This window comes from Podarcis gaigeae (genome assembly GCF_964106915.1).
Source record: "Podarcis gaigeae genome assembly, chromosome: 9".
Taxonomy (NCBI): Eukaryota; Metazoa; Chordata; class Lepidosauria; order Squamata; family Lacertidae; genus Podarcis; species Podarcis gaigeae.
In genome coordinates this window covers 11,326,104-11,346,928 of record NC_139685.1, presented here as the reverse complement: position 1 = coordinate 11,346,928, position 20,825 = coordinate 11,326,104, and the positions used below count along the sequence as shown (strand labels likewise).

Genomic DNA, 20,825 nt, shown 5'->3' with positions numbered 1-20,825 from the left:
ACGACACATCCCGCTTGCCAGACATCTGGAAATTAGCCCTCCCCACAAAAACTGACACCAGATCCAGAGGCACACAGAACGCCAACACCAATCAACCACACCAGACCCAAACCCAGACCCTCTCCACAGATGAATTACTGACACCATCCAGTAGCCAATCCATGGTGGCACCTCCGGATGCTGCACCCCCCTGCAATCCCTACACAGATCTGGCTGACACAAGCCACAAAACCACAGCTCGCCCCTATACACGAAGCCAAGCCAAAGCACAACTAAGTGCAATACAGCCATCTTCTCAGGAAAACTCTTCACAAAGTTCAAGAGGTCAAGACACAAAGACTTTAGCAACTAATCCACACCTAATGACCCACCTAAGTGGTACTCAGGATATCACTCAAGAAATCACTCAAGGTATCTCTCAAGTAATTAAGGAACAAAAGAAGAAAAGGCACACTAGCCTGGGAACTTCCTCTCTGCCCAGAACATTGGAGGCTAGACACCACACCCCCTCTACAGTATTTATAGGAACTCAAACATTGAGATCCCGCTCTGTTCCAGTAACAAGAAGCCGAAAGCACCAGCCTGAAGATGACGAGTGAGACCTCGTCGAAACGTCGCCTAGACACCCCAACTTTTACACGGGAAGACACCCGAGGACACCAAAACCTGCATTCCTGTACCCGTGAAAATCTACGAAAGCATATATATATATATATATATATAAAAATAGGGATGCGGGTGCTAAACCACTGAGCCTTGGGCTTGCCGATCAGAAGGTCAGCTGTTAAAATCCTCGCAATGGAGGAGAGCTCTGTCTCAGCTCCTGCCAACCTAGCAGTTTGAAAGCATAACAGGGCAAGTAGATAAATAGGTAGCACCGTGGCGGGAAGGTAAACGGCATTTCCGTGCACTCTGGTTTCTGTCATGGTGTTCCGTTGCGCCAGAAGTGGTTTAGTCCTGCTGGCCACATGACCCGGAAAGCTGTCTGTGGACAAATGCCAGCACCCTCAGCCTGAAAGCGAGATGAGCGTAGCAACCCCATAGTCGCCTTTGACTGGACTTAACCGTCCAGGGGTCCTTTACCTTTTACTTATACAGTGGTACCTCGGGTTAAGTACTTAATTCGTTCCGGAGGTCCATTCTTAACCTGAAACTGTTCTTAACCTGAAGCACCACTTTAGCTAATGGGGCCTCCTGCTGCTGCCGCATGATTTCTGTTCTCATCCTGAAGCAAAGTTCTTAACCCGAGCTACTATTTCTGGGTTAGCGGAGTCAGTAACCTGAAGTGTCTGTAACCTGAGGTACCACTGTGTGTGTGTGTATTTGATTTTTCAACTTAAAATATTACAGAGATACATCAAACATCAATCATAAAAGCAAGATTCCAGGAATCTCCTGCACTTCCACCCCGCCCCATGTGGGTCCTGTTATTAACCAGTTCTTCCCGCGTCTTTTTTTGATAATCCAAACTCTTTACTTCCATTATGTCCATAATTCAGCTTTAAACTACAAGTGCTATCCCAACCATACTAATGATTTTAACTGTTTACAGTGGCCTTAAAGATAAGTTATAAACTTTACCCATTCCTTATTAAAAATTTGGTCTTCCTGACTATAACAACACCTTCTGTTCCCTCCTCCTGCTTCGTGCTGGAGCCTGCTTTCTGACTATGGAAAGGTGGCATGCAGATAATGTGAAATATATGGATGTTAGGGGTTGTCCTATGTACTTTTTTTTTTTACAGGGTGCGTCCTCTTTTTCATGGGTATGTAAAATGAGAGCCATCATTGCGATCCATAGGTAAAAGTATAAGTTGGCAAATGTGTCTTATCTCTCTCTTCGAAATATGGCAACCCTAGGATGTGTGGAAGATGTCCTGTCTCCCTCTTGTAATTGGTTTTTGTCACTCTGTGTAACAGCGCTCCTTCTCACAACCCCACAACACCATCTTTTGCACAACCCCATAACACCATCTTTCTTTCCCTCCATCTGCCTCACACCATAGCGTGGTGTTTTAGCTATGGAAAGGTGGCATACAGACAAAGCAATGTGTGCATGTCATGGAACATGCCTGGTCTCCCCCTCATATATTTTTTTTTTTTTGTCACACAGTGTAATAATGCTTGTTCATGCAAGCACTTTGTAAAGAAAGTAAATAACAACTTTTTCCTTCCCACTTGAGCATAGTTTCTCACTATGGAAAGGCAATATATAGGAAAAGGGATGTATGGAAGATGCCTGGTGTCCCTGTAGTAAATGATGCAGTAACACTCTTTTGCACTTTGAAAATAAAGTAAATGGCAACATCTTTCTTTCCTACCTCCCAATTCACACCTCACTCACAGTGCTTTTTAGGAAATAATGGCTTTCCTGCAGGTACATGAGCTGCATGAGCATTCTAAGAATGCCTTTGCTTATGCTGGATCGGACCAAATGTACCATCCAGCAGCCTTTTGTTCATTTTTTAAAAATTTATTTCTTTTAGTTAGTTTGTACAATTTATATAGCGCTTGATCTGTTGGTGGTGGGAGCCTCTCAAAGCTGTTTACAAAAAGAGGAAAACAATAAAAAGCATCAACCAATTTGAATATATATATAATTTGAAACATTCAAATAGTTAAAAATGCAATAGAAATGGACTAAAACAAATTAAAACTTGTACAGTTTTTCTAAATATCTGGGTAAAGTAAAGGTAAAGGTACCCCTGCCCGTACGGGCCAGTCTTGCCAGACTCTGGGGTTGTGCGCCCATCTCACTCAAGAGGCCAGGGGCCAGCGCTGTCCAAAGACACTTCCGGGTCACGTGGCCAGCGTGACATCGCTGCTCTGGCGAGCCAGAGCTGCACACGGAAACGCCGTTTACCTTCCCGCTAGAAAGCGGTCCCTATTTATCTACTTGCACCCGAGGGTGCTTTCGAACTGCTAGGTTGGCAGGCGCTGGGACCGAGCAACGGGAGCGCACCCCGCCGCGGGGATTCGAACCGCCGACCTTTCGATTGGCAAGCCCTAGGTGCTGAGGCTTTTACCCACAGCGCCACCCGCGTCCCTTAAATATCTGGGTAGGCTTGTCTAAATAAGAATGTCTTCAGCAGACATCAAAAAGAATACAATGAAGACACCTGCCTGATATCAATATATTGCCATATACGTTTGTCTTGTTTCTGTTTTCCCATTTTCTCCTTTCACTATCTTTTCAGTTAAAAAAGAAAAGCAAATAAACAGAGATGCCACTGGTATGACTCACTTAATGTTAAAGCACAAGCCCCCTCTTTGTCCCAATCTTTTGGTAGCTTACCGAAAGGGTATGAGGGCGATCACCAGTCGTCTTTGGTTTGCCACCAACATCCAGAACTCAAATGCATACTCTCTGAACATTTAAGTATCACAGCAAAATGGATATAATATGTCTAACTACCTCACAGCATTCTTGTGAGGCTAAAAGAAAGGAGACAACCACAATGCTTAGAATAATGAGAAGAATTCAAATATATCATAAATTTATGAGGTTCAAAAATGTTTGCTTGCTTAGGAATATATTGACTATCTTAATTAAGGACAACAAATGCTATGGTTGTGCATTTTTAAAAAACTTGTTGTATTTTTAACAGTTTTTTAAAGTTTTAGGATAGGAAAGATAAATGAGAAAATATGCATGCTAAGGTTTTGTCAATTTTATAAACATTGTTTATACCACTGGTCTTCAACTGGTGGATCAGGACCCAACAGTGGGTCACAGCCTGTTCCAAGGTGGGTCACAACAGGCACACTACCAGTGGCGAATATATGGTAAAAGATTAAGAATTGGGTCCTCAAATGCACATTTGGGTTAAAAGTGGGTCCTAGGTCTGTAAAAGCTAAAGAGACCTTGTCTATGCTATATACCTGTTACATCACAGTGAAGCTTATTTTTAAACATGTTGAGTGTTTCCCAACCTTGTGCCTCCAGATGTTTTTGGCCTACAACTCCCATCATCCCTAGCTAGCAAGACCAGTGGTCAGGGATGATGGGAGTTGTAGGCCAAAAACATCTGGAGGCACAAGGTGCAAGATCCATTTCAAAGAGGCAGTATGGGATATTATTCCATAACCAAAGAAAAGTCAGGAGCTATTGGAAATGTTTGAAGTTCTAGGTAATAACATATAAGCAACATCTTAACACACTGGTAACCTTTACAGATCTATTCATTACAGTGACTGCCAGAATATCACCTTGGAGTTTACATCTTATATATTTGTGTTGAGGGGACTTGGCAGGCATAGGGAGGTGGCATATGAAGTAAAATAATAGTGATGTAGCTCTTGGCAGCTAATTTTTATGTTCTATGCAGAACGATATAAGTTCTGTATCAAAGAATCTCCATAAATCACGCAGAAAGAGATTTCTGTGTCCATTACATCTGAAATTACATTTCATGCGAATTTGAAATTTGGCCAAATTTAACACTGTAGTAATGGCAACGTTTGGTGTCTGTTGCTAGATATTTGTGGCAGAAAAATACAAAGCTCACCTTGTTTGCCTGACTGCAATAGGACACCCAATAATTGATACAGGCATTGTATTGGTCATTTATGTTGAGAGGTTAATTGTGTTAAGTGTAACTCTTCTTTATGGCAGGAGGAGAATGGCACTGTAATAAAAATGGTTTTGGTGTGAATGCCATGAACTACTAGCCCTTTAAGTTTTAAGATAATGTCTATATTTGTTCACGCTACTAATAAAATAAGCTCCTGAGCAAGAGGTACATTTGGAATATATATGGTGTGTATAACTTGTTTAGAATTGGGAAAGACTGCCACTTGTTTATAGGATTGTCTAGAGGATGGATTTCATTGTTGGTTCTGGCAAGTGTTCCTACTACTTTGCTTTATAGGACACAACTTTTAGGTGATCACATGACTGCTAAGGCTTGTAATATTCTGGGAAAGAAGGAATGGTATAGAGTGTGAATGAGTTTCCCTCTGAATAATAGAATGTGAGACATCAAATGGAATTGTTTGACAGTAGGTACAGGAAAGACAGAAGGAAGTACTTCATATACATATAATTAACTCAGGGAGTTCATTGCCACAGGATATAGTGAAAGCCGCAAGCTTAAATGGCTCTTAAAAAAGGGGATTTGACAAATTCAGAGAGAATAGATCTGTCAGTGGCTAGATTAGAATCTGTATTCCCGGAGTACTGTTTGGTGGAGACAAACAACTGGATACTTCCCACCATCGTACTGTGTAAGCTTCTAAAAAGTATTTGGTTAGCCGCTGCAGGAAATTGAAGGACTCTTGGGATTGATCTAACAAAGCAGCTATTGTGAAAGAACCATCTCCAGCCACTCCAAAAGATCAAATTTCAGAGGTGCCAAACAGTTTTTTTTGTAGTCATCAAGTTGAGTACCAGTCCTAATTAGGGCTGTGAGAGTTGTTCATTTATTTTTAATTAATTAATTTATACATCACTTGCATGACAGAATGGCTACTAAGCAGTTTACAAGAATAAAATCAATTATAAAAGCCATATGTATTTAAAACGCACAATTAAAAAAATGCATCAAAACACTAAAACAAGTGCATCAGAAAGCATAACAGTTAAAAGAGCAGGTATAACAGTTGGATCAGGAAGATCAAGGGAAAGGGAACACTCACCTAAATAGATGCACCTTTAAGAGTCTGCAGATTGCCAGTACAGGCGAGCTCTTCTCTATGCCAGCAGGGAGGTATTCAAAAACACTAATACCACTAGTGAAAAATATAAAGCCTCAAATGTATAGTTGGTTACTTTCTCTAACCTTGGATATGTGGTTCTCATAAAGACTGATAAATATCTAGTTGGAACAATACCATGAACTACAGATATTAATTTGATTGTCATTTTGCAATATTTTCCAACTTAAAATTCAGACATTATTCCCCCCCCCCCAAAATGGAATGTAGTTTCTTAAAACTTATGAACTCTAGCCCATAGAACAAAAAAAATCTGCATTAAAAGAATAATTAAAACTAAAATTTTATATATACAAATGAACAGTTTTATTACAGAACAGCCACTGCTTTACCTACTTTCTTATTGAATTTGAAAATGACCAGGAAACTGTTCTGTGAAACAACAATTGAAGATACTCACCCTTCAGTTCCTTATTTTCTATTTAGCTGACTTGATTATATTTTATTTATTAAATTTCTATACCACCCTTCATCCAAGGATCACAGGGTGGTTTACAATATAAAAACACAAAAATATATAGCATAATTACGATACAATACGATAATCTTTATTGTCATTGAAATTGAAAAATCTACATAAAACATTCAAAACCCAACAAGCGTGCTATCCCAGCTATCCCAACCTGGTTAGCCCCCTAAAAACTCTGATACCCCATTTTTTATACAATATACTCCCACAGAGACCCCTTACACTGCGTTTAAGACCAAAATCGCATTTGGGTAGAAACTGTTTCTCAGACAGCTAGTCCTAGTCTTTATAACCCTGAACCTTCTTCCAGAAGGCAGAAGCTGAAAGAGATCATTTCCGGGGTGTGCACTATCCTGCGCTATCTCTGCAGCTTTCTTATGGCACCCGGAAGCATAGATTTGATCCAAGATGGGAAGAGTGCAGCCAATTATTCTCTCCGCAGTCTTTACAACCCTGGACAGCATTGTTTTTTCCCTGACCGTGCAGCTCCCAAACCACACGTTAATACACTCTCCATGGTAAAATGCCATCAACACGTCCTTTGAGAGATGGTTTTCCGGAGGATTTACAAACAAAACAGCATGTTTTGTAAAGACATTTGATACTCTTGCCAGCCACTTCCCCATCAAGTGTTATCATTACTATATATTAAGTGGCCTGCTAGGATATTGAGTTGCTTGGAATCTCAAAGACAACCAGAGGTTTGGGATGGAGTAGAAGTTATGCCCAAAAGCGGACATAAATTCCACATCACTGGCTGGATTCAGCTAACTGTTCCCACTATTGGAAGCCTGTTCAAGAACTTCTGCTAGCACAGTGAAGTGACACGCCTGCTCTCCCCAAATTGAATCGAAACAGTGTGAGGGGAGCGGAGGGGAGATTGTTCTACCAGGCAAGCAGAAATACTTGCATTGACAGAACATTTGTAACGGCATGGTGTTAAATTCCTCTTCATGCCTTGAATTTTCTTCATAACAAATCCGTTCACAAAACAACTCAAAATATATGGATAGAAGTAGGTTCGCAGCATGATGCCACATCCCACTTCAGCTACTCCAGTGGCTAAAGCAGCATTCCAGAAAAGGGAAGCAATGCAGGTGCTGGTATGGGAAAGGCAAGATGAATCTGGTGTCCCTTGGGAGGTGACCTGAAGCTTTGCCACAAATGGGCTTTCCTTAAGTCCTGATGCAACTTTTCTTCAGGCTTTAGCAAGAGGGCAAGGTGCCTTTTTGTGCCAGCACTCAAGCTCTCAGTCCCGCAAACATGTATGTTCCCTGTAGGATGGCAGATAGCAGGAGGGAGGGCAGTTTAGTTTTGGGAAACATCATAGAAGGAAAGTGTGTGTGTGTGTGTGCGTGCGCACCCACCCACCCACCCCTTGCTGTTTCAACTTCATTTTAGGGATCTCAGGGCTACTTCTAAATAAACATACAAGCATCAAGTCCTTTATGCGATCTATCTTGGCTCTGAGCTTTGTGAATGAACAAGGATTTTAACCTGTACCGTCATACCGCGGGTTGTGATCGCTGTGGGTTGCACGTTTTTGGGTTACGGACACACCAAAACCCGGAAGTACCGGAACGGGTTACTTTCGGGTTTCGGCACTCGTGCATGCGCAGAAGCGCTAAATCACGTTTTGCGCATACGCAGAAGCTCCGAATCGTGTCACACGTGTGCGTGGATGCGGCGCTGCGGGTTGCGAACATGCCTCCCGCATGGATCACGTTCGCAACCCGAGGTTCCACTGTATCTGTTAAGTGCAACATAGTTTGTTTTGCCTGGAACCAAATGCTCTGGGTGACCTGCAGAAGCCTTGTTTGTGCAGCTTTTTGCAGCTTTGTGTCCTACCCTACTTTTAAAGTGCCAGAGTTGAACCAGTCTTCCTGTTTACCTTCCAGAGTAAGACAATCTCTCCACCTTTTAAGGGTGGAAATATCTGTCAGAGATCCTTACGTATACTGTATAGTGAAAAGTTCCTTTTGTTTTTCCAGCATCTCATGGTGTTAACAGCCCTGTCTTTTCCTAACTACTGCTTAAGAGGCAGTCACTATAAAAACTGAGAAATGCAAGACTTTTCTTTCCAGATCTGTATTATGTGTATGCTAGCCATTCATATAATTCAATTATGGTTAGTATTTTTTCCATTATAGAATCTTTATGTCAGTAGTAATTGTAGTTATAAAACCATATTTGCATTTCTGTTCTCCAAAATTACTTTGAGTACATCTTTTTTTTAGTTTGCTATATGGCTGTAAAATGTTCAAACTTGTAAAAATAAAGCCAGTTTATTTGCCTTACCAAAAGAAAGAAGCCAACTGGAAAAGGTTGGGGGGTATGAGGAAACAGAAACAGGATTCTGCTGTCTAGACTTGATGTTTGTGGTTTGAACATTTTGAGGTAACACACTACCAGTTAATTTAAATGAACTTTCTGCCTTTGTAATTGAGCAGACTGTCAGGATTTGTCAGGTCTTGGCCTAGGTTCTAGACAGGATGCAACTGGTGTTAAGTTCACATTGGATCAGGTGAACTAGGAACAAAAGGCAAGAGACAATAGACAGATAAGAATCAAAAGGCCAGAGGCAAGTGCAGAGTCAGAGCCAGGCAGAAAGCCAACTGACTTGGGCTAGTCACTGTGTCTCAGCCCATCTCTAGTAAGTTTTGTAGTTAGGCAGCGTGGTTTTGAGCTAAAAGTGCAGAACAAGGGAATTGTACACTCCATCTTAAGCTGCTTGGTGGAAAGGCAATATTAAAGTGTAATAAATAGGCCCCACATTTTAAAATTATATCTAATTATGCTCTGCCAATATTTGCTTGCATTAATGCTGTTAATCATACTGCTGCAAAGCCTCAGCATAAAGTTGCTACTTAGTTGGCTCATGAAATGCAGATAATAAAAAGTGAATCTTGTACGTTTTCAAAGGTCTCATTAAAAAGTAATAGTCTTCTACTTTGTACTTTATTTTCTCAGTGTGTGGTGTATAATCCCCTCCCTCCCCCGGGTTGGAGGCTTCAATGCTGTACAAGGTGAAATGTTCAGCAACAATCTGTTGAAAATATATATAGAAGTACCTTGACAGAGGACGGAGCTTAGAACAGTTTATACTGTCAAAACATCTGCAGATGGTGCTTAAAGCAATACTGTGCAACTCTTTGAGGGTTTTTCTTTGTCAAGTGTTTCTTTCACAGTGTTCCCTGGAACTTTCCCCAGAAAAATATTTACTTACACTTCAGAAAGCTTTCAATGTGGCCACTGTTTTCTGTAGGAAAGATATTTCATGATTGTACAGATGGTAGCATATCCTCTTAGGATAACCTTTCATATTATGATAGGAAGTATTTACTGTTATTAATAATGGCTGGCATCCAAAAAGCTTGTTCGATTCACACAAGGGACTCTTATCAGTCATACAGAATTCTTTTTCCCCTTTTAAGCAGCTGATTCCTATGTCGCTTCACAAACAGTGAACATAGGCAGACTATTAAACATGTTTCAGTGTTTGCATGTTTCATAAGGGGGTACTTCCTGAGTGACCAATATCATATTTGCAAGTGTCCTTATATTCTGTTTTGTGTTAGCTAATATTATTTGAACTCAAGATGTTTTCCCAGATAGTTTAAATGCTTTCTTTTTATTGTGTTTATAAGAAGCAGCAGTTAGTACAGAATGCTGCAGCACAGTGAGACCCTGTCAGCCTCCTGACACCTCTGCTCACTGGTTGCCTCTTTGCTACTGGGCCAAATTCAAGGTGTTGATATAAAGAGCCCTTAACAGCTTGGGACCAGTTTACTCGTGATATTGCTTTGCTATCTGCAGAACTGGCACTGTTACAGGTACCGCATATGACCCATTCTGCACTTGTAAGAAATTGATCTTTTAGTGTGGCAGCATCTACACTTTGAAAGTCCCCCTCCTATTGAAAACAGAAAGGCTGTACTTTTTGGGCACTTGCTTAACACTTTCGTCCAGGCATGGCCAAACTTGGCCCTCCAGCTGTTTTGGAACTACAACTCCATCATCCCTAGCTAACAGGATCAGTGGTCAGGGATGATGGGACTTGTAGTCCCAAAACAGCTGGAGGGCCAAGTTTGGCCATGCCTGGTAGGAAACCTATCCAGACATGTAGAAGTTAACATCTGTTTTATCTCTTTTAAGCTATTGTTAGCTTTTATTTCATATATTGAATGCTTTATATTCTTGTTTTTTCTGATACTTTTATTGTTTCGTTATTTTTATAACTGTTTAGAAGTTTGTGGTTTTTTAAAACTATATAGATTTAAAGAAAAATGTGAGGGAGAGAGAGCACATTAATGGTACATCAAAGTACAGTTTACCATTAATGTGTGGGCTCCTGAAGACTGCAGCTTCTCTGCTCCTCCAGGGATTCTGTGAGCTGAGCTGTGGTTTGGCTTAGCATGTCTTCGAAATCCAGGCTCAGCTGTCACCAAGGTTTGCCACTTGTGGTTTGTCTGGAGGAGACAAACCACGAGTCCAAGTTCGGATGACACATTAAGGCAAATCAGTCCAGAGAACTATCACTCTCATGCCCTCACACTAAAGGTAAAGGACCCCTGGACGGTTAAGTCCAGTCGAGTTCAGCTATGGGCTGTGGCACTCATTTCCACTTTCAGGGCAAGGGAGCTGGCATTTGTCCGCAGACAGCTTTACTGAGTCATCTGGCCAGCATAACTAAACTGCTTCTGGTGCATGGGACACTGTGACGAGTAGCAGAGTGCACGGAAACACCATTTATCTTCCCGTTGTAGCAGTACCTAGTTATCTACTCAAGCTGGTATGCTTTTGAACTGCTAGGTTGGCAGGAGCTGGGACAAAGCAATGGGAGCTCATTCTTTTACGCAGATTCAAACTGCTGACCTTACAACTGGCAAGCTTGGTGGTTTTGACCACAGTGCCACCCATGTCCATGGTCTGCCTTGGCACTATATATGAACATGCTCAGTGAGACCCAGTGCTCACAGTCTACCTTATTTTCTCCTTATTTCTTGCATACTTGAAAAAGGGCTTACTTGGAATTCTAATTTTGATCCAAGGAACTATATCTAATGCATGCATATCTAATATAACAGACTAGGGTGTGCATGAGTTTTTGCAGCTTAGTTTCAGGACCAATAACTTAGGGGACCAATTCTGTAAAGCAGAGCTTTCCAGACTGTGTGTCATGACAAGATAGTGTCACTGCAGTGTATAGTTGTGTTGCGCATACACTCCCCGCACTCCTCCCGGGGCTGGGAAGCAGTTAGTTTAACCCCTGGTTTGCTAGTAAAACTGAATTACTGTGTCACGAAATGATTCATGTCTAAAAAGTGTGTCACCAATATGAAAAGTTTGGAAAGCTCTGCTGTAAAGCATTATTTTAAGCAGTATAAGATGGAAAACCACAAACATTAACTCTAATGCTGCTGCAATTGTTTGAAAAGGGAAATATTGTAATTTTTTACATTATTTTGTTTTATAGAATTCTGAGCAACAATAAGATAACAGAATTGAAGAATGGTTCCTTTGCTGGATTAAGCCTTCTTGAAAGATTGTAAGTCCTGCCCCCCCTTTTACGTTTTAAGTATTATAATGCGGAAGGAGATGTAATGGAGGGGAGGGAGAATTCGCCTCGCTAACTATATTTGAGGTTTTTTTAAACTACAACAGCAACATTAAGATACTCCAGAAGTTAATATACTTGGCTGAATAGTTTTCCTGCTGAACGTATAATAAATACAAAACTAATTGCTTCAAATGTAATAAGAAATAAGGAATATATTTCCATATTACTTTAGCATATTATTCTATCAATGCTTACTTATAAATATGTTGCCATGATGATGATGATGCCACCCATCTGACTGCGTTGCCTCCGCGGCTCTGGGCTGCTCCCAACAAAAATAGTTCAAACACAGTACAACATCACACATTAAAATTACTTTCTCTCGTGGAAATAAACTTATGACTACAATTCCAGTCATGTTTGCTGTAAAGCTCTTAGGTGCCATATAAATAATAGCAAGGATTTAAAGATTTAGACAACTTTCATTAGGTGCATCCAAGGGCCTAGGTACACCCAGCTAAATTTTTGTTTTTTGAATGGCAGTGCTGCATGGCAAATCACAGCCTACTTACAAAATTCCCTAGAGTTTCAAAAGAAGTGAGCAGTGCAATGCAGTGAGGGATAGCCTTTTTATTATTTTTTATTTAGAAACAAATATTTAAATTTTTCTTAGGCAAACTGTGCTGTTGATACATTACTACAATAGTAATGTGTGTGTGTGTGTGTGTTTCCATAATCACATTTTGAGATGGGAACAGTTTTTCTTGCAGTGCAAAAAAATCTAGAATTCTCTTTTACTGCGTTTAATTAAGGTTGTAACTTTAAAACTTTAAATATTCCAGTAATATTTCTAAATGGTAAAGAAGTACTCTAAATTATTACTTTTCTATGAGTGTTATTATAATTAAGTTGAAAGTAAGGGAGGGATTTGTTAATTAATTAATTCGACATGAGAATGCAGAAAGGGGAGGTATGAGGAAGTCGGGAAAGTAAGGAATATGAAATTAAGAGTTTGAAATTATACGTGTTGTATGGCTTTTATTGTTATGTTTTGTTTGTTATGATAAGAAGCTGTGGAAATTTTAATAAAAATTACCTATAAAAAAATAAATAAATTATTACTTTTCTTTTCTTTTGGGGGAGGAGTAGGGGAAAGCATTCGGAGCATAAAGGAAGAATTTGTCTAAAGTGATTGAGGACTGAGTGAGCATTGAGAAAACAGGTTGCAGACAGATAGGATTGTTTTAATGTTCACTGCTTCCTAAGGCCTTTTAGCAGTACAGAAATGCTGGTTTTGTGCAGTGAGGCTGCAAGTGGAATTCTAACTTTGGATTCACACTGCACCTAAAAGTCATATTTGCTGCAAGTTTGTAAACCATCATCCCCACAGCAAAGCAAAAGTAAATGGGCATTATTGAGCTGGGATTGGCAATGCAAAGAGATCATAAATACATTTACTCAAAAGTAAGTCCTATTCTGAATTATACCCTTTGGTTAGCAATGTCTTCCTGTTTAATGTTGTTTAAAATGGCTCCTGATCTTCTACAGCATTGCTGAAATTGCTTTTTAATCACTTCCAAAAACAATTTTCGATTCAGGATGCTCCTATTTAAAGCTTTATTTAGTACACATTTACTTGGAAGCAAATCCCACTGGATTCATTGAGGCTTATTCCCAAGCTGCAATTGAGGGGCAAGGCAACCTGCTGTTGCTTTCCTGAAGCCAAAGTCAGGTGTGCAGATGGAGAAATGGTCTATCATCGCACAGGACGTTTAAGTACTTAATTAGCTGTTACACTGAATGAGAGTTTGTATGCACCTCCATGTGCTCTCTTCAAGATCCCGCCTCCATGTTCCTTGAGCTTCTTATACACACAATAGCCCTACTTCTTTCTATTCATTAGAACACAGAAAGCTGCTTTATATCGAGTCAGATGACTGGTCTTTCTGGTTCAGCATTGTCCACACTAGATGCAGCAGCTTTCCATGGTTTCAGATAGAAGCCATTCCCAGCCCTAACTGGGATTGCCAAGGGGTGAATCCAATACCTTTTGCATGTAACACAGCCCTGTAGTCTCTCTATGCAGTTCAGCAGGAGCTGAAAGGTATTTGAGGAAAAGATTTAACATTTCCTTCATTTTGTGTGCATCCCAAATACCACATTTTCCTTAGAACCAGAAAGTAATGTAGAACATAAATAAATATGCTGTCGTTTTGTGGCTCAAACATGATGAGCATAATCATGCACAGAGCTATGCACTTAAGTCCCTTCTAATCATTGAGCTTAGGCATGCCTAATGTTGTGTTGAATTGCAGCCAATGGGTATAAATGTGGCATTTTACAAACTTTGGCAGTTCTAATGATCTCTTTAGGAGCTTATAACCATATATCCAGGAGCTTTCATTAATTGATTGTCTGAATACATGTTGCTTCGCTTAGTAGCTTGTTCAAGTGGGAAGTGACTGCTATCTATTTTAGGAACTGCAGCAGTTGCTGAGAGAGACTGTAAACCTGCAAAGTGCATCTTGGTAGCACGTCAACAGAAGTTTTTGATGCAGAATACAGTACTAACCTTAAAATGTGTTATTTGCTATGGTGTTTGGAAATTTGTATGTTGTTCCAGGCTTGATTCTCTGTGGCCCAGGTCAGCATCTAGATTCACATTTCGAGAAGCTGTGTCCTAAGGGCACAGCTTCACAGAGCCCTTTTGACTCTTAGTTGGCAAGTTTGGGGTCAAACAGCATCCCCCAAAAGGCTGTATTTGGGTAGCCCTGCCAGTTATTCATCCCAGTCTACTTTAACTCTTCCTGAAGTCCCAGTTGAGTTTTTAATGAAGAGCGTTTGCTGTTGTCATGCTTTACCATCATTTCCCCAAAGCTTCTATTTACTATTTTGCTTTTACTGATAAACTTTACTCAATATTTTGTCTTGGAGGTGAAACCATTTTGTCTTAGAGTTGAAACCACAGTATAATGTTAAAGATCACTATCAGAAGATCATCATCATCATCATTCTTTATTAAATTTGAATACTGCCCTTCATCCAAAGATCCCAGGGTGGTTCACAACAGAAAAATATAAAATAAGAATACAAAATACATAATTAAGCAAACACAAACAAATAACCTCTTTCCCACAAACACATTTTAAAAGCCATAGAATATTAATCGGCCAAAAGCCTGGCCGAAGAGAAACCTTTTTGTCTGGAGCCTAAAGATACGTAACCAGCCTTTCTGGCATTCCACATGTGGGGAGCCACCACAGAACAAGGCCCATTCTTGTGCTGACACCCTCCAGACCTCTTGTGGAGGAGGTGCACACAAAGAAGAGCTCGGATGATGATTGCAGGGTCCGGGTAGGTTCATATGGGGAGAATCAGTCCTTGAAGTATTGTGGTCCTGAACCATTTTACACTTCATAGGTCAGCACCAGCACTTTGAATTGGGCTTGGAAACTAAACTGGCAGTCAGTGCAGTCGGCCCAGGATTGGTGTAATATGCTCAAACCATCTTGCCCCAGTGAGCAAGCTGGTCACCAAATTCTGCACCAGCTGAAGTTTCCAAACTGTCTTCCGAGGCAGCCCTATGTATAATGTGTTCCAGTAATCTAACCTACAGATTAGATTACCTATGTGGAACAAAGGTGCATGAATAAAGTTTGCTGGTGTCATAAAGGAACCCTCACCCCAGTCTTAAAGCATTTGTTCAATATCTTACATAGAATTATTAATCTGACAGTTATAACTTCATTATTGTTGTGCAGTTTGGCACCAGTGAGCAGCACTGAGATTTGGGGAGAAAGTTGTGTTGTTTAGTGATGAGTTAGATGACCAAGGTAATGAAAACCCAGTGTTCATCTCTTGAATAAGATTTCTGGAGTAATCAGACACAATATACTTTTTATTCTGTATATATTATTGATCTCCAGTAAGAGCAAAAAAAGAATTCTGGTTTTCAGATGCGAAATTTATTTTATTTGTCATTATTACTTCATTGTTACTTTTTAATATACTGTGTCATTGAGAGAGAGCTTTTGTTTCAAATTACAGTATATGTAAACTTTTTGGGCACAATTTTTCTCAACATGCATGTAAGAATCCCAGTAGGGAAGAACAGATTTGCTTTCCCACTCTTTCCTTTGTACCTGCACAAGTGTGGATGCACACCAGGGATTTATCGGAGGTAATGGGATGTTGACAGTCTCTCTCTCTCTCTCTCTCTCTCACCTGTCCAAGCGTTAGTCAAGGAAGCCTGGTGTAAAGCTGCATGTGTTCCAAAGATGTGCTGTTGGGAGGAGATGGCAAGGCTTTGTTAAGCCTTTTGGAGACCCCTCTGTATGCAGGCATTTTGCTCACGTGGGGAAAGATTAAATCCTTTGGCTTTTTTTAAAGAGTTTTCTGCTTCTAACTGAGCTCAGGTTCAGGTTCTTTAACATTGAGTCAGGATAATGGAAGAAATGTCACCATAAAAAAACAGTGATTAAGGCTGGTATCAACATTCCTAATTTACGCTGAAAATCAGTGGAAGGATTTCATTCTAACCCATTTCTCTGAACAAAATATTTAAATCAAGAAGTGGGTATTTAATTTCCCCCCCCCCCACCTATGTTAGATTATAAAGTGGTTATCCACCTTGTAAAATTAGTCATACTACTACTTTTCTATCGTAATCCATACACTTTGGAAATTTTCTTTTTCTTTTTTTAAACAGGGACCTTAAGAACAACCTCATTAGCACTATAGATCCAGGAGCTTTTGTAGGACTTTCATCTCTAAAAAGACTGTAAGTATTTACATTTGTTAACCTGGAATTAAATGGAATGTCAGAAAGTAGCAATTTAAATGTAGTCTGAACTAAAGCTTCTCTGATCTTTGAAAAAAGCCCTTAAGCCATAGGCACAAGACCTCTTACTTTGCAATGTTATATTATTGTTGTTTAAATCTATACTGTTCAGTGCTCTAGAGTGCTGTATGCAGTTCATGATGCCCCATCTTTTTTTAAAAAAAGTTGATCTGAGAAGGTACAGAAATCATAAGGTGCTTTGGCATTTTATTTTATTATTTAAAAAGAAAATAATGCAGTGCTCTTCTCTCCCTCCATTATTATATTCAGAAAAATTGTGTGTTTTAAGACATACATACTTACCTAGGAACTGGCCTGAGTGAACTCAGTGGGACTTCTGAGTAGATATTAGTCTTCCCTGCAAATCTGACATACTGAATGACCAGCACTTTTTTATCTCTGTCATTTTAGCTAGGATTCAAATGGACACCCCTAAATTTGGTGCCTTACAGATCAGTCCAACTATGTCTATGCAGAAGTAACTCATACTGAATTCCAAGGGGCTTGCTTGATCACAGTCTAAATTCTGGTTTCGATTGCTGATTTTTTTGAGTGAATTAAAATTACTTGAATTAAATTTTGTGTTACATGATCAAATGAAGTATTTTGGGGGTCTTTTTTCATTTTGAACAGAGACCTAACAAACAATCAAATAGGATGCCTGAATGCAGATATATTTAAAGAACTTGCAAATCTTGTTCGGTTGTAAGTATCATTCTGTTAAATATTATTTTTAGCAATAATTTGAATTAAGCTTTTAGTAAACTCCTTTGCTAGCTAAACTGGTAGTCTATTGTTCATATAAGGATTTCAAAATCCTTATCTGGAATTCTGTTTTACAAACCATGTATTCCTAACTCAAAATCTATACATGGTTTGTAAAACAGACTTATATTCCACATTATTCACCCAAAGATTCAACTTCCCCTGCTGCAATTGTTTTGCCAATTACACTGTAATACTTTTCCTCTGTGGTGGCGTAGCTAGACAGAGAACTAGACATGGGTGAGATACATGCATACCAGTACTTGCTTAAGGGGCAGCCCCCACCATAATGATGGTTTGTGTAATGAGTTACAATTGGAATTGAAAATAATCTACATTTTTGATCCAGAATAGTCCAGAATAGCACAAGACTTTCTCTGAAGCTGACCGAACACTTGCTGTGTACTAATAGCAATCTCAGTCTTCCAAGTTCTGATCCAAAAAAGCACCATAAGAGGAAGATGTCAGGTGGCTTGGGAGTGCCAAGGTTTGCAGAAATATAAAATACCTTTAAGTAAAATATACTGGGGGGGGGGGATATATAAAATATATATAAAAATAAAAGAGACCAGTAGCACCTTAGAGACCAACTAAGTTTGTTCTTGGTATAAGCTTTCATGTGCATCAGATACACTGAAGAATACCACACACACACACACACACACACACACACACACACAGAGAGAGAGAGAGAGAGAGAATAATAATATATTTTATATGTTTTTATATATTTCGACTGCGTCAGACCAACACAGCTACCTACCTGAATCTATACTGGGGGGAGGGAGAGATAAACTCCCAAAAGTAAGGATTGAGTTTGGTCTGTGGGCATGGAATGCTCACAGTTGGAGAGGTGGAATGGAAAACTGGGGGGGGGGGGGAGAGAGAATTAAACCCTGAATAACCACACCCTACACTGCAACAAGTTTGTTGTTAGTCCCACTTGTACATATCTAATGTCAGTGTTTTAAACTTTCCTAGAAATCTTTCGGGAAACCTGTTTTCCTCACTTGCGCAAGGAACATTTCATCATCTTCCATCACTGAAATCTCTGTAAGTGTGAATGTGGGTGAGGTTTTTTTTGTGTAATTTTGAAAGCTAAAAGATATTGGTGTTAAAATTAAGTACTGAACATAACCGAATTAGATTTCATTTTATTTTACTGCAAAGCCAGTTTTGCCTCAGGCATTATGATTTTTTTTTTTTTGTTTCTTAAAACTACAAGTGTTGTACTGAGCAAGTACTGTATGAACTTAGGAATATTAACAGCACCTCCCAGGTGTCCTGTGGCGTATAAGAATTCCTTCCAGATAACCAAGTATGAAAGGATAACCAAGTGTAAAAGTTTAGGCAAATGGAAGAGTTGTTGGCTGTTCTTTAGGCCACTGCAATGTTACAAGTGACTTAAGAAGGTATGCATGGACAAATGAGCTACTGAATTTTTATGGCCAAAATACCTAGTTGAGTATTTTCAGTAATGCAGAGTTGGGCTGTTGATTGATTACAAATATTTGGAAATAGCTCAGTTATATACACCAAATTTATACCGGTTTCAGTGGGATTTTGCCTCTTTAAAAAACAAAAATCTGTCTTTTGTTTGTTCCAGTGAATTTCAGACTGATTATCTACTTTGTGACTGTAATATTTTGTGGATGCAGCAGTGGTTGCAAGAAAGAAATATAACTGTTCGTGAGACCAGATGTGCTTACCCCAAGTCACTGCAGGCTCAACCAGTTTTGAGTGTTAAGCAAGGTCTTCTCACTTGTGGTAAGAACATTATAACAAAGCAATGCTGACTCTTAATAACTATTCCCAAAGTGCATCTTTCCATTCTCCTCACGAAATTTGGTACTTTTGCACTAACACCAGGGCCTAAGTGTTCTTTCTTTAAAAAAGGAAAAAATAAGTTTAGCCCATTTACCCCCTCTGTGTTTGTGGACAGCGATAGAAGGCCCTAGGAACAATAAACATAATGCATGAAGTTGAGCTTTAGACAACCAGTGTGACATACCACTTTAGGTGTTATTCTTGTATTTAAATATTAGACCAGGTTTGCTGGTAGTTTGAGAATCTTTAACTTGCAGTAAGTGCTGTCTAATATTTTGTAATTATCATTCCTTTTAGGCTGATGCTGCTTCTGGTTATATGACATGGCAGTTCTGTAAAAGAATTTTTTATTTTACATTCAGTAAATACATTATATTTATCTAAAACATGGTGTTTTGTTTCAATGGAATACAGACCCCCCTCTGGAATTACCATCTTTCTACATGACTCCCTCTCATCGTCAGGTTGTATTTGAAGGAGATAGCCTGCCTTTCCAATGTATGGCTTCGTATATTGATCAGGACATGCAGGTTCTGTGGTACCAGGATGGGAAGATAGTTGAAACTGATGAATCCCAAGGCATTTTTGTTGAAAAAAACATGATCCATAACTGCTCACTCATTGCAAGGTGAGGATTTGGGCTGTAGTTTCTTCTAGAACAGGTGGCCAACTTGTGGCCCTTCAGATGTTACTGGGCTCCAACTCCCATCATCCCTGACCATTGGCTGTGTTTCCTGGAACTGATCGAGGTTTAGTCAAATGACATCTAGCAGGCCTTATGTTTGCAAGCTCTATTCTAGTAGATATCTTTGGCAAAGCAGGCATTTATTCACCTTTTAAAAAAACTGTTTACTTGCTCTTGAATGTTGGTTTTGCCTTTTACCTTAGTGCTCTGACCATCTCAAACATTCAAGCTGGATCTACTGGAAACTGGGGCTGTCATGTGCACACCAGACGTGGGAATAATTCAAGGACTGTTGACATAGTGGTATTGAACAGCTCTGCGCAGTACTGCCCGCCGGAAAGAGTTGTCAACAACAAAGGCGACTTCAGGTTGGTGATGACAGCTTTGAAGGAGAATGTGTCTGCTGCTCTTACAGATTGCTTTTGAGTTCAAATGTTACCTGATTCTGTTCTCCTTTATGATAAAGGGTGAGTTATCATGACTCTCAGTTGCATTAGATAAGGAAATGAAGAGCCAGTGTCTTATTTATTGGGCCTCCTTGTTGGGAGAAAGCCATCACAACTCCTTCAGATTAAAGATAATCAGTTAAAAGTACAAAGCTGGTATTAATGTAGAATAAGTAGCCTTGATCTAACTTAAAAAAAAGTAAAAAGTTGCTGAGGTGGACTGAAATATAAAACTTTATCTAGAAACACCACTTAGATTATTTAAGGGGTAGAAACCTCACAAGAAGAGGCCAAATCCAGCCCTCCCGGCCTCTGCGTGGCTCTTCAGATACTTCCTATGACACATCCCTTACTTTATACCAGTGGCAGACCTTGGGATCTCAAATTTCAACAGTGCCCCGTGCAACGACAAAATTTGGTGCCTCTTGTGCTCCATTCTAAATAATAGTTGCTGCACCACCCCCAAGTATCTGCGCCCAGTGTGACCGAACCAGTCACACTTTCCTAAATCTGCCTCA

At 39.7% G+C, this 20,825-nt stretch overlaps 1 protein-coding gene and 2 long non-coding RNA genes across 3 annotated transcripts in view; all 3 read left to right on the top strand.

The window, feature by feature from the left end:
* Positions 1–20,825, top strand: part of LOC310852192 — a 405,418-nt gene that overhangs the window by 349,962 nt on the left and 34,631 nt on the right. The window lies entirely within an intron of this gene.
* The window catches only part of ADGRA3 (adhesion G protein-coupled receptor A3), a 46,060-nt gene that overhangs the window by 2,416 nt on the left and 22,819 nt on the right, over positions 1–20,825 (top strand). The window contains exons 2-8 of the mRNA XM_083754843.1: positions 11,661–11,732; positions 16,453–16,524; positions 17,218–17,289; positions 18,331–18,402; positions 18,956–19,116; positions 19,591–19,804; positions 20,065–20,229. Coding sequence (XP_083610969.1) covers positions 11,661–11,732; positions 16,453–16,524; positions 17,218–17,289; positions 18,331–18,402; positions 18,956–19,116; positions 19,591–19,804; positions 20,065–20,229 — 828 coding nt within the window. The remainder of the gene's footprint in view (positions 1–11,660; positions 11,733–16,452; positions 16,525–17,217; positions 17,290–18,330; positions 18,403–18,955; positions 19,117–19,590; positions 19,805–20,064; positions 20,230–20,825) is intronic.
* LOC310852196 lies at positions 1,321–6,275 on the top strand. Its single transcript, XR_014568028.1, has 3 exons — positions 1,321–2,687; positions 3,064–3,921; positions 4,012–6,275. It is a non-coding gene; the product is annotated as an uncharacterized lncRNA (long non-coding RNA).